Below are 18,046 nucleotides of genomic sequence, written 5' to 3'. Positions count from 1 at the left end.
TTTGACCTGAGATCAGATTCTAAAAATGTCTTCTACATCCTGACATTTTCTGAAAAAGCTATGTTTCCATGTCAGTCGTTCTTCGATTTTTCAAAAATAGCAGACCTACAAGCTCGTAGCGCGCCACTCAGTGGCGCGCTACGAGCTTGTAGATCTGCTATTTTTCAATAGCTAAAGCATAACATAATGCTAACACCAAAAGGGGTTCCCTTCATTTAATGAGTTGTTGCCTGTCCTTAACTAAAGCAATTCCTAGAGTTGACACATGGTATTATTTTAGGGATTTTGTCCGACTAATTAATGATTTACTAAATGATTTAAGTAATTAATCTATCTATGAATCTATCATGCAGAGACCGACCTTTTCATGTTGGTGAGGTTGACATTTCACAATGTCTACTGGCCATGAAAAGTTATAGCTGGCAGAATGAAAGGGTCATATCTTGAGTTTACAAGCGATGTTCCTGGGGAAGAAAAGCACAAACAAAAACACTAACCAAATAATAAAGTCTTATTATACTCCCTGCCTGGAGTATTTATTGTCAGTGTTTGTATGATAAAATTTGGTAAAATATTGTTTAGTCAGCAAAATCCTAGCCTCACACCCCTTGCCTGTGCGTGCGTGCATGCCTGCATGCGCCAGTGCGCCACACATGCCTCACAGACACGCACGCACGCACGTACACGCATACACACACAGACACACACACACACACACACACACACACACACACACACACACGCACACGCACGCAAGCGCACTTTCCCCAGCATACTTGGGAAAACATCATATGATGTGATGACAGAATCAAGTGACTGAGGCACTAGTAATGCTGTAACACCTTAGGCGAGCAATTCTAAACATCCTTCATGACTGCATGGGTGGATGGTATTCTGGCCTGGTTATTTCAGTCACATAGTCTAACTGCTTTGTTTTCCGATTGCTGTCCGAGGGGTGTGTATCCTGACGTCACCAAATGCAATGACTCGTCACTTCTGCCTTTATGTCCATGAACGAGGCACACTTTTACTGGCTTTGAGATTAGATTGAAACGTTGGCTGAAGGTACCTTATACCCCACTAACCTAGTAGCCATTGTGTGAAATTAGATAAACTCTCCTGAAGAGACTCAACTATCTGTGAGCGGGTCCTATCTGAGAGGCTGCTTGAGAGGGGATCGACAGTTGGGAAGAGATGATTTGGTGATTATTTGCTGCCCACCCACAAGCTTGAGGCCAAATCGTAGTTCTTTCACTCCATTTTGCATTTCTTTCAAACACCTTTGAAGGTTGATTTAATAATAAGAAGAAGAATGTGAATTAATATAGCGCCTTTCAAAAACTCAAGGACACTAAACCCTACATTGGGACCTCTGGTCCCAATGGGGCTCTCGTTGGCCATCTTCACTTTCCCCCTACATGCCGAACATAGCCATACAACAAGCATACAACACATTCTCACATTGTGGCATGTGAGCTTGTAGATACCGGTATGTTATTTTTGCCAAATATTTGCCTATTTCTGGCAAATGTTTGCCTGTTATGACATGCCTGGAATAGGGATGCTAGCGTTGATGTGGTTGAAAAAAATCTTGAACTTATAGTGTGTGAGAAGATGCTCATTGCTCAGGAGAGAAGATAGAATGCTCAGAGAGAGATGATTTCATCTCCCCAAGAATCTACGCCCTGCACATTCTGTAGGCGTGTTGTCTGGTACATATTGCAGTTGCATGCCTGACTACGGGTGGACTCATTAGTCTGCTTGTGTCCAGACCTGTTTGGTATGTACCCTGCTGTGGAACAGCCCAGTCCCCGTTCGTTCATTCGTTCGCAACCTCACCGCACAGAAGGAACCCTGACATTTAAAGGCTTCATCTCACCAAGACATGCCTGGCATGCTATCACACTGCCTCCCGCAATGCAAGAATCACTTGGCACTCCCCATTTAAAACAATCGAAATAGACGATCTACAAGCTCACAACGTCTCACAATCAAGACATGTTGTGAGCTTGTACATCTGCTATTTTCGGTTGGTAAAAATGTATTGGATGCCATGTTGAAAGTGGTTAATAAACACACGCCGTCTCCTAAGTTAGAATTTCATGAGAATGTTGACTTTTAGCAGAGGCTAACTTGTCCAGTCAGGTTAATGTGAGATGTAGAATTCAGGCAATACATTTGGCACGGTGAGGGACATATTTGGGAAGTGTCAGGAATGCCATGGCTAGTGTTGTGCTGGTATATTCGGGGCATGGTTTTCCCCTCCTGCCGTTAACCTGTGCTGTGACATGTCAGCATTGGAATGAATGTAAACACATCAGAGATGGGCGTGTGAATGTGTGCGCAAGATAGCACGAGTGCTTCTATTTCACAACCAGCTACAGGCACCACTGTAGCATAGTGGTGGTTAAAAAGAAAAGGCTTATAATGACTTAGAGTGGTTTTGTTTACTATGTTTAATAGTTGAACTGGGAATTTGTATTGTGTGATAAAGGGATAATATTAGTATTTCTGGGTACTTGAGGTATACTGAAATGGAGAATGTTTTACTTTTCCAGTCTGGTCATGCATCAAATTGTTCCCACATAGCAGCCAAAACACAAGGAGAGTCAAAAAGAAGCATTTCAAATATTTCTGAGGGAAAGGATTCGGTAAGAGACGTGCATGCCTTTGCCTTTGTGTCTGTCGGACTACTCTTTAAAAACTCCAAAGACCTGGGAGTTGCTGAAGGGGAAAATGATGAGAAGAGAAGCGTGTCATCAGTTACACCCCTTTAATTGACTTAAAATAAAAACACTATAATAATAATTTTTAAAAAGAACACACAATAGAGAGACTAGTGTGGTTTTCAAATGGGACTTGCTGAGTTATCTGTGATCTTGCCAATGCACAGGTCTGCCATTATGTAATCAATGCAGCCAGTTCATTTAATAGGTTTCAGTGTCAGGCCATCCTTCAAGCTACAGTTGGGTGCCACCGATATAAATATTTTCACGATTTTTCAAAAATAGCAGACCTACAAGCTCGTAGCGCGCCACTCGGTGGCGCCACTCGGTGGCGCGCTATGAGCTTGTAGATCTGCTATTTTTCAATAGCTAAATTATAACATAATGTTTAAAACACCAAAAGGGGTTCCCGCCCAAAATGGGTTAACTGTCCTTTTGCGCAGATCACGCAAACCTCAGCAAAAAGAAAAGGACAATATCGATGGCCTCCAACTGTAACGTTTTTGGATAGAGAGGTGGTGCTAATAATTCAGCTTCCCTGCTATGGGATGTGCATTGTGTCTCATCAATACCACGTGCATTTCTTTTTTAAACCTTGATGATTAATAAACCAGTGCTTCTCAAACTTGTTAATTTCAAGGAGCCCATAACTCTGAGAGTGTACAAATGGAACCAAATGGACCAGTAATTGGGTCCAAGAGTCACAGACCCGTAAGGAGCCACGCGACCGGGTCCGCGGTAGCATAATGTAAAATAGTATACTGTGTTGGCTCAAGCCAAACTGTGAGAGAGACAGATGTCTGTTCTAGAACTTTGCTGCAATTTCCTGTCCTGTTTTCACAACTCAAATTGTTCTTCCTATCTGTAGCATGTGGCCTCTTGCCACATAATAGAAATAGGCTACAGGGGGTTGTTCTGATGAATAGGCTATATCTGTGAGCTGGGGTTAGTTGTGGAAAAAAAAAGACTATATCCACGGGCGATACAAAAATAAAACTTGTTTTACTGTAATAATGCACTGATTAGGACTAGCACACACAGCTGATATTGATATAGTAGTGTAATAAATGATGATTGCAAGTTATACAGGACTTGTTATGTTTGATAGCATTTGCAGTATCACTCTGTGTTTGGATGGATATCCAATCTTAGCCTTTCACCTGTTGCTTTCATCTTCTAACAAAAGCATTTTATACTTCAGTGTATGTTTAGTATTCGCTTTTGTGCACCGTTTGCAGAACCTCTCATGGAAGATAAACATTTATTTGGGTGTTGCGGGTGGGGGGTGGATTATTTTTTGCACACTGCACAGACTTTGAGCATTGTGTTACAGGAACTTCATACGTTCCTCTTAGAACCAGTGTTAATTTTTTCACAATATTTTGAATTAGTCTTAGTCTTAGTCTTTTGAATAACACATCATTTAGTCTTAGTCCTATTTAGTCTCTCCTATTTAGTGTCCTTAGTCGACTTAGTCTTTAGTCTTAGTCTCAGTCTTAATGCAATGTTAATTTTGCCAGAAAAGATTTAGTCTTAGTCTTAGTCAACAAAATTAACACTGCTTAGAACTACTGTAAAACATTTTCACTGAGCCTGACTTTTGTAGTTCAGCTCGGTCAGAGAAATGGTGTGGTTGTCTGTGTGTGTGTGCATCTATTCACGATATAGGGCGTTGTGGTGGGGATGTGCACATGGCAGGTGCGGGTTTGAGGGGCCCATTTTGTTTCCTTTGTAGAGTTTGCTTATGTTAAGAAAGATGAGTGAGGATCTTCACTCGTGTAGTTTTTAAAATTAAAATAATGTGGCCTGGTCTAATCTGCAGTACTTCACCATGCACTTCTATTCTACATACATCAACAGCACTATAACATGCCTTCAGCCAGGGCTTACGTACGCAAAATATGTGGCTTCTTTAGTCATCAAACTCAAATTAAATATCTAAACAAGTTAGTAATATAATACTATGTAGTAACATTATGCATTATCATTAGAATTCCCTTTTGGTGTTAGCATTATGTTATGCTTTAGCTATTTTTGAAAAATCGTTAAAAAGTGCCTCAAATCTTTCAGAAAATTGTCATGATTTAGACATTTAGACATGCCTGAATGGGTTAAATCTAAAGTGTTACAAACACATACTGATGTCGTGTTACGAGGAAATGGGTCGTTGAAAGAACTTTCCACTCTTACGCCGAAAAATGTTCTTGTGAATGTGGTTTAACAGACAGGAAGTAGCAGAAAACCCGCTGCTCGTGATGCTCTTCCTGTGAGTGCAACATTCACAGGTCACTTTGTCACTTATCTGTTCTTTCTTCTGCAACCGTTTTACTCAAAAACTCTGCTTGCAACACTAATTATATAGGTTTACCCCTGAGCAGGAAGTTAATTTGGTGTTATCTGATGCTGTCTTGATAGATAGCAATGGTGGGAAAAGTACTCAATTGTTTTACTTAAAGTAAAAGTACCAATACTGCAATTTAGAACTACTTCGTTACAAGTAAAAGTAGGGAATTGAAAATGTACTTGAGTAAAAGTACAAAAGTATCGGCATCAAGTACTAAAAGTAAAAGTACTCATTGTGTAGAATGTGCCATTTCACAAGTTCAAAATGTGTACAAAATCTATTAAAAATAGCAGCTCTACAAGCTCACAATGGCTGTGTCGCGTTGTGACGCATTGTGAGCTTGTAGATGGCCGAAATGTATAGGGTTGAAGTGGTTAATGTATGTTTTCTAATCAAAATGTTAATCTCCAAAGTAACTAGTAACTATAAAGTTTTCAAATAATTGTAGTGGAGTAAAAGTACAAATTTTGCCTCTGAGATGTAGTGGAGTAGAAGTAAAAGTATTGGAAATAGGAAAATACTCAAGTAAAGTACAAATACCTCAATTGTACTTAAGTACAGTACTTAAGCAAAAGTACTTAGTTACTTTCCATCACTGATAGATAGCATCTTATTCTTTACACCATTGGTTCTCAATGTTGGGGTTCCATGGGGGGTCCCCAGCAAAATGTGTTGATTTTGCATCGCAATCATTTGAACCACTTTATCCATTTGTGCGTTGGCTATTCAAAAATAGCAGCTCTACAAGCTCTTCTCTGTTAAAAATGTTATTTTGGGAGGGGAAAGGAACTGGTTGGAATACGTGTTCGTGTTCCTTCCACGCGCTACGTCCAACCAGGGAAACTCCCCCCTGTCAGGTGTAAAGGAGCAACTTGGACACTCAGGCATGAAGGAAGCATGAGTTCAAGTCCGTTGCTCTCCCCATGTCCCCCATATATGGGGACTAGGTTGGCGGAGGGTGTGTAGAGCCCAGGATCACATTAGATAATTGACACAGGGGTGAAAAATGGGCTACAAAATCGTGGGATAAAAAAATATATTACACAAAACATTTTCAGATGGGGGTCCACGGCCAAATACATATCAATTTGGGGGTCCTTGACACTAACGTTTAGTTTGGGAACTCCTGCTTTTAAACAGCACACTAATTGGAATTTGGGACACAACCCGGTTTCCGAAAACTACATGCCAGTTACGTAATCAAAGGAGGAATCCCTCACTAAAAGAGAACTAGCAGAAACTGCTCACAGTTGTGAGGACATGCACGTCAGCAAGTCGAACTCCAGTCTTCTACTCCCACTGCATTATCATGACGTGTGTAATGCCCAATTTATACTCGAAAATAGCCGATCCATAAGCTCACAACTCTTACGCTTGGATAGATCGGCCATTCGACACCAAGTATACATAGAACTATAACGTTTTATTGATTCAGTTATTATGGCGGTAAAGCAGTTGGAAACACAAGATATATTACAAAAAAACTAAATAAGAATATAAGAGATATAGCTAAGAATATAAAAAATGAAAGTAAACATACAGTAACAAAGTAACATACAGGGATTAGGAATAGGGTGCCAAAAAACAACAGGAGATTTTAGGGTCCTTGCTTGGCCCTCTGCACTTGGACCATAATAAATAAACTGCATATACAGTATGCAATATTAAATGTCCCACACTCCATAAAATATCATTGGAAATGATAGAGTTGGTCCTCATATTAGTAGAGTTGGCATAAGCAACCCCTGACATAGGAAGGCATGGGTTCTTCTACCAGAGGGGAGAGAGAGAGAGAGAGAGAGAGAGAGAGAAAGGAGGGAAAGAGAGCCTGCCTCAGGCCCGAGTGGAAAAGTACAAGGCTCGCAAGAGATGAGATTAAATTCCAATCTGCTTCTGAAAGCCTGTGCTTTAGGTGACGTTTTTTCCCTCAGTCTTCATCTGGCTAGGGTGCAGACAGCAGCGCAACAGACAAGACGTCAGAGTGGTAGATCTTTTAGAGGCTGTGCGTTCCTCTGATGCCCTAGTATAGGCTATAGCTGGGTTTTACAAACTGCACTGCAGCTGCGTGCTATTAGTGGGTGCACGCACGAGTACCCATGTGCTTGTTTCTGTACCGTAATATCGTACTGCTCATTGCAATCTGCAGCATGGTGTCGAGGTTTGGCAGGTCCTTAACCCGTCCTATAAAGTTGCTCAGAAGTTGAAACATGGTGAGGCATGTCGCGTTGTGCAACATCGGGCGGTGAGTAACTTTATTTAGGCTATAATGAAACTTAGTATACAGTTGTGTTGCAGCTTACCCGTGGCATTGGTGAGGGAAAAAAAACACCTCTTTTCCAGTTCTTTGTTTAGTGTTAGGGTAATCTTAATTACTGTCCTCCTGCTCTGTTGAATTAGCAAAACACCTTCCAGGACAATGACCTTATTTTTTTTATATAATTCACAATGAACAGTCATCTCCACTACAGAACAAGCTACAGTCATTGCCTGACAATTTGTTGGTAATTGTAATTCTGTTTAATGTGTTGAAACTGTGGATCACGAAGGTTTTGTGCGAGCAAACGTTCCCGTGGCAATGTGGTTGTTTCTCTTATACAGTTCATATCATTGTGCTGTTTGGCCAGTCGCCATTGTCTGTGCCAAAATATGCCCAAAGGGGAATTTTGGCCCAGAAATGATGACCAGGAACTCCAGAGCCCCACACAGGGTATCTCTTGGCTCCGGGACTTCACACAGGCGTCACGCGACCCTGACTCATTTCCTCTGCCAGGAACCCCTCAAAGGATCCTGCAAAAGCGGCATTTCTGTGCTGACCGCCCACTTGATGACCATGTGAACCAAAGGATATGTTTACCTGGCCTTTTATGCCAATTTGCACACTGGTGGTGACTCACCCCTAGCCCTTGTGCAGCTGTATTGGTTAAAACCTGCTGGGTGGGAATCATTTGTGGCTGGAGTTTCTCTCTGTTTGGCCCTACTCGCCTGACTGTATGCCTCAGCAGCAGTGTGTGATGGATGGGACATTCAGTGCGTGATGTCAGCTTGTCTAACCTCTGCCGGTGTTTAGAGAGGACACCTGATTTATGCCTGGCGGTATTTTACAGGTCTTAGTTGCTCTTTGGGGGGGAAACATGCGTGTTCCGAAATGCTAGGAATGCCACACTCGCTCTCCTTGCCTAGCTGGAGCGTCATCCACACTCCCCACTCACTACTTTTGCCTCTGCTTTTCTAAAATGCTCATTAGGTCAGAGCTATTTTGAGATTTTCTCTCCCCAACTAATGTCCTGAAATGCTGACGGCCCTGTGGCCATGATCTCACGTTTAGAGAGAGAGAGTGAGTGAGTGTGAGAGCTTGGCACCGCCCCTTCCTTAAGGCCTGTGACAACCATGTCACAGTAGTGTCACCATGAGTTTGGAGGACGGAGATTTTTTGTAACCTGAGCAGTGAACGGCAGACGAGCAGAGTTGTCTGTGGTCCTTCGCTTGTAATCCCACAATGTTTGCACTCACCGCATGCAGGGTGACTCATTGCGCAGTCATTCAATTGGCTTAAATTACCTCCTTTCATGGTCAACAATGAGCTCAGCTGAAGAGACTAAAGCGGGGGAAGTGAGGCCTTCTGGGAATGCTGCATTTGTTCATGAATCCCAACTCTAATTGGTTGTTATTGCGACGGGCGGTCACCAAGCTGTAGGGGCGGAGCAGGCTGATGTTTGTTTCATACTTCATAGTAGCCCCCCCCCCCCCCCTCCCCCTGCTCCCCCCCCCCCCCCCTCCTTCTCCTCAGCCTCCTGCATGCTAGGCTACACTCAGCAGACAGACAGGCCTGTCTGCCAGAGGTGTGGAAGAAGGATGGAGAGGCTCGCATCGGCCGTGTCACATGATATGAACCACAGTGGATCTGTAATGCCTGGTGGTGACCACAGGATAGTACTCTGGTCTGTCTGTCTGTCTGTCTGTCCAGCCCGTGCAGGCAGGCCACACCCAGGCCCTGTCACAGCCAGTCTGTTTGCTCTGTGGAGGATTATGTGTCGACTAACTTTCCAACAGAATCCCTCCCTCTTCTTCATCTTCCACACTCCCTCTCTCGACTGTCCCAGGCTGATGTAGCAATATATGCAGCTGTCCTCAGCCCTGCCTCTGCATAGGGACAAGGCAGCTGTTTCCATGTGTTGCTGCTGCTGGTGGTGGTTGGTTGGTTGGTTGGGGGCTGATGGCTAAGGTTCTGTTGTGTGTGTGTGTGTGTGAAGCACTGACAGCAGGAATATAGAAAACACACTCACCATGCATGCATGTGCATGTGTGTGTATGTATGCACATGTGTGTATACAGTATATACAAACATCAGATACATAAGTGTTGCATTATTGTAAATCGTTCTGGATTAAGAGCGTCTGCTAAATGCCTAAATTGTAAAATTGTAATTACAAGCAAGCATACCTGCTTTTATACCTGACAAACACACACACACACACACACACACACACACACACACACACACACACACACACACACACACACACACACACACACACACACACACACACACACACACACACACACACACACACACACACACACACACAGTGCAGGCACACTACCACTACCTTTCTAGAGAGAGAGAGACGAGAGAGAGGGAAAAACAGAAGAGAGGAGGCCACACTCTCCTATCTTGATTCAGACTGATTTGATAACAGCCTGTTTCCTGTCATCTGATAACACAGTAACGATTGGATGTAGTGATGCTCATCATTTTCCCCACCCAATGCTGAGCTCCTGTATCACTCACAGCTCCATGTCGATAAAGACAGCAGGCTTTGTTAAAGATGGAGTTCCGTGATTTTTGTATTTTTCCATATATGTTTATGAGGTGACAGTATACTTCATTTAGACCTCTTGGTGTGGTTGTTATGTGCAATGATGTCTTGTCTTTGTATTTAGGGTTTCTTCCTGGATGGCTGAAACCTTGACAAAGAAAACGCCCCTGATATAGTGACATCACAATATCATCAACTCCCCTAACCCCTCCCCCCTTATCATACAACAATAGCTGTGGGTGCGGCTTCAGTTCAGGTGGGTTACCACCCAGCACCACTCACCAGGCAAACCAGGCGTACTTAATGAACTGGTGGGCGTGTCCACATAAAAACGACATTTTAACAAATACTTTACACTTTTTTTGAAAACATTATAATAATACCTGATGATCATGTGTTATGATGGGGGGGGGGGGAAATCACGGCACTCCATCTTTAACTCTGCTCTAGATATAAAATAGGCAACAAACGGGTCCCAGGTGTGTGTGCATGCCTGGGATGTTGCCGTTATCTCCGTCCTGTCCCCGGGCCAGGAGAAAGACAGATACGAGCTGGGCAGGGGAGACTCCCGGTGTTCCAGTATGGTCCGAGTCTCTTGGTGTTTACCGGCTCAGGCTCGTGGCTTTCCCTCGTAGCGAAATAAGGTGGTCCACTGACCGTGTGCTTGCGTGTGGTCTGTTTGACACTGCGTGGCGCGGAGAGTCACTTAGCAGAGGCCAGAGGGAGACGCAAAGGGACATGTCTGCCCACAAATCTTTTGATGTAGTTTGACGGTATTGGTCTTTGTACTCCTCAACACACACACACACACACACACACACACACACACACACACACACACGCACACGCACACGCACACGCACACATAAACATAGAGCTCCCTTTTTCCCCCAAAAGTGATGCTTTCCAGACCCATACCACATGTCACATACCGCCCACCACTCAGACTCTTTAGTCGAGGGAAGCAAACAATCAAAATCGTGCTTTGTTCGTTGCTAGGCAAGTCAGTTGACCATTTGCGCATCCCACCCTCTCTCTCTCTCTCTCTCTCTCTCTCTCTCTCTCTCTCTCTCTCTCTCTCTCTCTCTCTCTCTCCCTCTCTCTCTCTCTCTCTCTCTCTCTCTCTCTCTCTCTCTCTCTCTCTCTCTCTCTCCCTCTCCCACACCACTCCTCCCAGACCTCCAGGGCCAGGAATGCAACAGCGTCATCAGTCAGACAGGCATTTCAAAGCAAATAGGTCCCACCCTGCAGCAATGGGAAAAGGGTGTGTGTGTGTGTGTGTGTGTGTGTGTGTGTGTGTGTGTGTGTGTGTGTGTGTGTGTGTGTGTGTGTGTGTGTGTGTGCGTGTGCGTGTGCGTGTGTGCGTGCGCGTACACGTGTGTGTGTGTGTGTGTGTGTCGGGGGTGTGGGGTCAGTCCCCAGAAAGCTGAAACCTTCCTTTGGGTATGCTCAGGTTGTGACACCCCTCGATCATTCATCGCACGCACACACGACACGACACGGCACGCACGTGCACACACACGCACACATTTTGACTCAAGCCAACACATGACCACCAGTTTGTTTCTCCTGCCCCCTGTCATCTCAGCCATCGCCTGGAGGGGCATGGACAGAAGGATTTGGGCAGCCCCTGAGACGAGCCTGTCCCTGTAGTGTGTGTGTGTGTGTGTGTGTGTGTGTGTGTGTGTGTGTGTGTGTGTGTGTGTGTGTGTGTGTGTGTGTGTGTGTGTGTGTGTGTGTGTGTGTGTGTGTGTGTGTGTGTGTGTGTGTGTGTGTGTGTGTGTGTGTGTGTGTGTGTGTGTGTGGGGGGGGGGGGTCATTCAGTACCCATGTGATCATTACAACAGCCCTCTGCTTTATGCTGCCTCATGACCAGTGGACTGAACTGAGCTCATATCTAGAGGGTCTTCCTTCAGAGATCAGAGAGAGAGAGAGAGAGAGAGAGAGAGAGAGAGGGATCAGAGATCAGAGAGAGAGAGAGAGAGAGAGAGAGAGAGAGAGAGGGATATAGCATGTATCAAGCCAGAGGAGCTACAGCTACAGTCAGTGTTCATTTTGACAGTAAATCTGGGTTTAGTTTAGTCATAGTCTTTTGAATAATTTAGTTTTTGTCACATTTTTTTTTAACATTTCTGGCCACCTTTTTTATTTTAGTCTTGTTTCAGTCGAAATATCGTATGATTTTAGTCGACTAAATCTACAGTTGATTTTGTCGATTTTGTCGACAACAAATGATTTTACACTTGGTAGCATGCTGAAAATAGCCAATCTCACAACGTCGGAAAAAACAGCGGGGGGTAATTTCCAATTCCATCATCACATTACAAACTGCCGTGAGCTTGTACATCGGCTATTTTTGCTACTTATGTATGACACTCTCATATTACAAACTATGGATTAGGGCACTCATATATTTCTGAGGGGCACTAGCCCCTCCTATATACAGCTTTAATGTTTGTGTTGTATGAACAAACATTAAAAATGCCATTGACAATGGACGGAGAATTGACGTCATATGTGTCTGAGCCAATCGGTGGGAACCCTTGGCCAATAAGGGACCACCATTCTTGATGATGATGTACGATGATGTACGATGATTAGAGCGCCCCTCACTTCACATGGGTGGGATTTATTTTAAATATTAAATATGGAGATACAACTGTACGACCTTTTGAAATGCTGGTTCAATTTAGTCACGAATCTTTAGTCTACATCATCTATCTGTGTGTTCTGTGTATCTTGACCTCTGGGCCTGAAATGGCAGGAAAATAGAGAGTTGGGCTGTTCTCGGTGAGACAGAGCATAACTTCTTACTGGGATTCGCTGGTAAAGTCGAGTTCCAGAGTAAGAGTGTGAAACTTGGTGACAACATCTATCTGCAGAGCATGAAGAGTTACTTTTTTAAATTCTGCCTAATGATTTTTTTATGAGGGCTGGTCAGACATAGCCTCGCATAGCAATACTAATGTCACTGCGTGGATATTAGTCTCGTCCCTCTCAGCATTAGATTTGGAGCCCCATATTCGCATATATACTGGGCCCTGGTTGGTTATAGCCTGGTTCCAGACGAATCCGGTTGGCTCGTCACCACTTCGGCCGTGAAGTCCTCCCACAGTTGAGAGGGGCCAGACTTAATCTGCCTGGGGTGATATGCATTGCAAAGGTAGATGAAGGCCGGCTACCGCTACGCGGAGCTAGGTCAGACAGGAGGGGAGATGGTTCTGGAATCTGGACAAGTATGAGCCAGCGATCTGAACTCTCCACTGGAAGTGAAGCAGAGGAACGCACGCACGCACACGCACGCACGCACGCACGCACGCACGCACGCACGCACGCACGCACACACACACACACACACACACACACACACACTACTTGGATTGAGCACATAATAGTTGGATTAGATGAGCCTCACAAACGCTTACCGACAATTCCCAGCTTCACTGACTCGGACCCCAATCCCGCCACCCTTCCTCCCTCCCTCTTCTCCCTCAGTGAAATGAAACAGACTGTCCTGACTTTAGTCTCTTCTTTGGCTGGTGGACCAAAGGGAACCTTTTTTTTCCCAGATTTGAAACACGGTCCTAGGTGATTTGAAATGTGATTCAAATCTGAAGTCAAGATGTGTCTCAGTCTGGACATTCGGAATCTGAAGCCTGATTTATACTTTGTCGTTGACTTACGTTGACTTATTGTAAAATAAATAACTGATCTACAAGCTGATGATGCGTTTCATCGTGTTGTCAGTCGTAAAGATTTTGTCAGTCCTAAGGGCTGCATGTCAGAAACAAATCGTATATATTTGCCCTGGTCTGAACAAACGCCTTTGTCTCCTGTCTCTCTACCAGGTGTAGATGCTCCAGTCGCATCAGGACCCAGCCTCCGTGTCAGAGAGGGACGCGGTTGCTTCCATCTGGGCCTCGCCACTCCTCTGAACCACAGCTCATAATCTCCCTCTGAGCTGCCCTTCTTCCCTCACGGCTGCTAACAGCACACCCCCTCCTCCCGGCGTGGAGAGCGAAGAGGAGGTGGACGTTAACACAAAGGGGCAGCCATCTTGCGTGGCGAAAGTGGAGGTTAAACCGTTGCTGTTGGCTCTGTCTGGCCTAAGACGGAGCCACTGTGGGAGTGTTTGTCTTCAGTCCGTTCCCTGGCCCTTCAACCCATTTGACACCATGACGACTGCCATTCAGCCCAGTGAGCTGGTGTTTGAGTTTGCCAGCAATGGGATGGACGAAATCATCCAGGTACTTATCATCCCTGTAAAGACACAAGTTGTTCTTCTTTTTTTTGTTTTTGTTTTGAAAATTACACTTTAGTCACATTGAATGACACATGAATGACTGTACCAGTTGTGCACCATATATGGAGGAACCGTTTGATGACCAAATGATGACCTTTGGCCTGTTATGGCACCATCCGTCTTCCTGAAACAGACGTTTCTTTACGAGGTGTCGTTGATTAACGTAGAGCTCTCGTAGCATGAAAAACGAGTTTGTGTAAACAACGAGGACATTAGCACAGTTTTAGCGGTAGGTCAGAAGCCTTCAGTCATTATGCTGATGACGTGATGGGGATGAAGACGAGTGTGTGTTTGTGTGTGTGTGTGGTGCGTGCGTGCGTGCGTGCGTGCGTGCGTGCGTGCGTGCAAGCGTGCGTGCGTGCGTGTGACATGCGTGGTTTGACTGTTGGTTTGTCGGGGGGGGGGCGTTGTTGGTGGGGGCGAAGAGAAGTGTGGGCTGTTGGCAAAGCAGAGATGGAAAGAGTGAGAGACCTGGAGTTCGGGCTGTGTCATCACGTGTGGGAGGGGAGGGTGGGGCTTGGCCACAGAGTTCAATTATGGCACAAAGGTTACTGTTATGTCTGCCTGAAGCCTGTGCCAATATGTGTACCCTGGTCAGGTGTGTGGTTATCTCATCCTCACATCCTTGTCCTGTGGAAGAGCGAACTTGCTAGTGGACTGTGGATATTTGTGTGCATGCACATACCCGTGTGTTTATATGAACCTGTATCTGTGTGTCTATCTCTAGACTAGAATGACGAGTTGTCACTGGATCCCTGAATGGCACCAGTTCAGGCCTAACCTGACAGACCAGTTACAAAGTTATATGGAGGTGACAGGCTAATTCCACCAAAAGGACTCGCATTGTTCCAGAACAACAAGCTGGTTCCTCCCTGCACTCGCTCACCCACGCAAACGTGGTAGCATTTGCCCCTGTTCTCCTTGCCATGGAAATACCCCAGAGATGAGAATGAAAATCTAGCATACCGTTTGACTTATCAAAGTTGCCATTTTGTTAGCTCTCCATAGCAGTTGCCGTAAAGATTTATTTTGGCCATAATAAAGCTGTTTGAGCCAAGTAGAATCATATCCAAGTTCTAATGATTAGCCTTGTGATGTTGGATTATGTCAGCAAGTAATGACTGCAGGACATTGTGTAGATTTCTACTGTAGGTATAATTCAATCGTGGTCACCTGCAAACGTCAAACGTCTTTCCCCGAATTAGGAAGTAGACACAATTTGTGTTCATCCACTTCCAACCTGGTGTACCAATTTTGGGTATGCCATTATAGGCGGAAAATCGGATTATTTCAAAAATAGCAGCTGTAGCATCGTGGTGAAGTGTGAGTTTGCACATGTTATGAGCTTGTAGATTGGCTATTTTTTACAATTTGTCGTACGATGAAGTATATACAGTAGGGCTTAAGTGGTTAAAGGTAACAATAATGCAACTTATGTGTAGGCTATGTAAAAATATATGAAATCCTGGAAGACAATTTCTTAACCCTTTAAGACCGGGAAAGTGTCATTTTATGGTGTACTGTATATGTAGCAACATACGTTTTTCAACATAAGTGTTTCTCAAAAATAGCACACACAAATACAAACTCACAGCACGTCACTTCGGGCCGTGCAGCAAGCTTCTACATCTGCTATTTTTGAACATTGTTGAAAAATCTTGAAATCATTTTGAAAATGTTAACGCAACTCTTCTGGGGGTCCCTGGTACAACAAATACATATTAATGTGGGGCTCCTTGGCGTGGAAAAGTTTGAGTACTACTGATTTAGAAGGCATTCGTAGAATCTGTCTCAACACATTGCCTGCCACGGGCCCATAAAGAACCGATGATCACGGTTGCAAAATGAAAATACGATCGTCTGTCACTCAACACAGCGCTTAATTGTTCACATCCAGTTCACGTCTCGGGTCCCGTGGGCCTTCAAAATAAGGGTCTTCACTGGAAAAACACTGGCAGTGTCGGAATAATGCATTAGTTAATACCTGGCGGTTAATGTGTTCATGGGTTAAATGTTGATACAGTACACCCTACTTCCTCAAACAGCACTAATAGGAGGACATTGAAAGCGTTTGGTTGGAACAGGTAAAGCAGAAGAGGAGTGAGCTGTGGGGGGAACTGCTTGTACTGATGCTGTTGCTTTCAAAGCTAGAATAGGGAACTAAGAAATGCAAATAGGGACTGATCCTTATCTCTTCTGTTTCCCTATTATTAGAAACACAGTTTCAAGGCAACAAAGAGGAAGATGTACTCAGCGGACAGTTATCAAACAAGCTCAGCAGTATACTGTTTATACTTTATATACGGCATGTATACATACACTGAAGACCTTTAAAAAAAATATTAGAACATATCTCTAGACGACATTTTCGTTATCACAATCATAGTTACCCCTTTGGGAGTACAGACCAAAATAAATACATACAACAAAAAGAAAAAAGAAAATTGTAACACCACAAAATGAAATCTGACTTAAGTAGACAATAGACATGCTGTGGGTTCCAGTCCGATATTATTTACGACCTACATTACTTTCACCTTGGTGTACTTCACCCCCAGAAAAACCTCCCCCATCCACCCGAAGCCCCGAAACCATGGAAAACACCCGTTCCCCCCTTACCCCACAATGGCGAATGATAAATTCAGCACGAAGAAAGTGCTTGATGCAGAAAGCAGGATATTTGCTTAACATTCTTACTTGTAAGATTACTAAGATACAAAAATGTCATGGATTGACGTTACTTGTGATGATCTTTGTCGACAACAAGATCCTCTGAAAATGTACGCCAATGAGTTGTATTTCGCTCTTTCACAAATACATGCTGTATATGCTGACTCATTGAGGCGGGCTATTCAATTCTCAAAATGTCACTTAGTTTACATAACAATAGGGGAGAGTGTTTTGCAGGTGTCCCCAGCGAAAAAACAAGAGTCTCATTACATCAAAACAACAGCGTTGACACTGAGTTACTTAAGAATCCTTGTGCTCTGTCAGCAGACTCAGTGTGGGATTCAGTGCGTCTGCTTGTGGCCGGGAGGGGAGGGGGAGGGGGGGAGGGGAGGGGAGGGGGGAGTTGGAGCTCTGGCGTTGATGGACAGTCTACTGAATGCAGTAGTGGCAGTCTGAAATGTCTGCTGGGTAGACGCACACACGCACGCACGCACGCACGCACGCACGCACGCACGCACGCACGCACGCACGCACGCACGCACGCACGCACACGCATACGCACACACACACACACACACACACACACACACATAGACACACATAGACACAGACACAGACACGGGGCGTAGTGCGCACAAACTCAAGGACAACAGGGATCTGTAAACTCTGCCTGGGAGACATGAAGTGTTCTCACTGTCTGTCTATCTGATAGTGTCTCTGACGTCTCATATTAACGGGATGCATATGTCATGATGTCAATGACATGTTGATGGTTTCTGTAGTCAAAGCAGAATCCAGGGTGTTGATAAATCCCCAAAAGGGGCTGCAGCAGGTGCTGCAGGACTTTGCTCGGCTCTTTCTTTCCGCCGACACCAGAGAAATGCAGCACTATAATTTTGAAGTTATGTTTGTTGAACATGATTGTCTAAAAGTAAAAAACACACTTTTCAGGATTCAATATTCAAAAATAGCAAACGTAGCTGATCCACAAGCTCAAAACGTGTCGATTCTCGCCGCATTTTGAGCTTGCAGATCTGCTTTTTGATGCTTTTGTGTGATGCTGAACTAGGGCATCCATTGAAATATGGAGAGGAGCGGTTTACGCCCGACAGCAATGATATAAATATATTTATATATATCCCATTTTGACCTGAGATCAGATTCTAAAAATGTCTTCTACATCCTG

The 18,046-nt window shown here is 44.3% G+C and overlaps 1 protein-coding gene across 7 annotated transcripts in view; it reads left to right on the top strand.

Moving 5' to 3' along the window:
* Positions 1-18,046, top strand: part of elf1 (E74-like ETS transcription factor 1) — a 63,289-nt gene that overhangs the window by 32,579 nt on the left and 12,664 nt on the right. For 5 of the 7 annotated variants that reach the window (XM_079512929.1, XM_079512927.1, XM_079512928.1 and 2 more), the window contains one exon: positions 13,736-14,134. In XM_079512929.1, the coding sequence (XP_079369055.1) occupies positions 14,063-14,134 (72 nt within the window). In that variant the 5' untranslated portion in view covers positions 13,736-14,062. Of the gene's footprint in view, positions 1-7,020; positions 7,313-13,735; positions 14,135-18,046 lie in introns of those variants that run through there. The other 2 variants (XM_079512931.1, XM_079512930.1) reach the window with 2 other exon arrangements.

This window comes from Electrona antarctica (assembly GCF_951216825.1).
Source record: "Electrona antarctica genome assembly, chromosome: 1".
NCBI lineage: Eukaryota > Metazoa > Chordata > Actinopteri > Myctophiformes > Myctophidae > Electrona > Electrona antarctica.
This window is presented reverse-complemented; position numbering and strand designations above follow the sequence as displayed.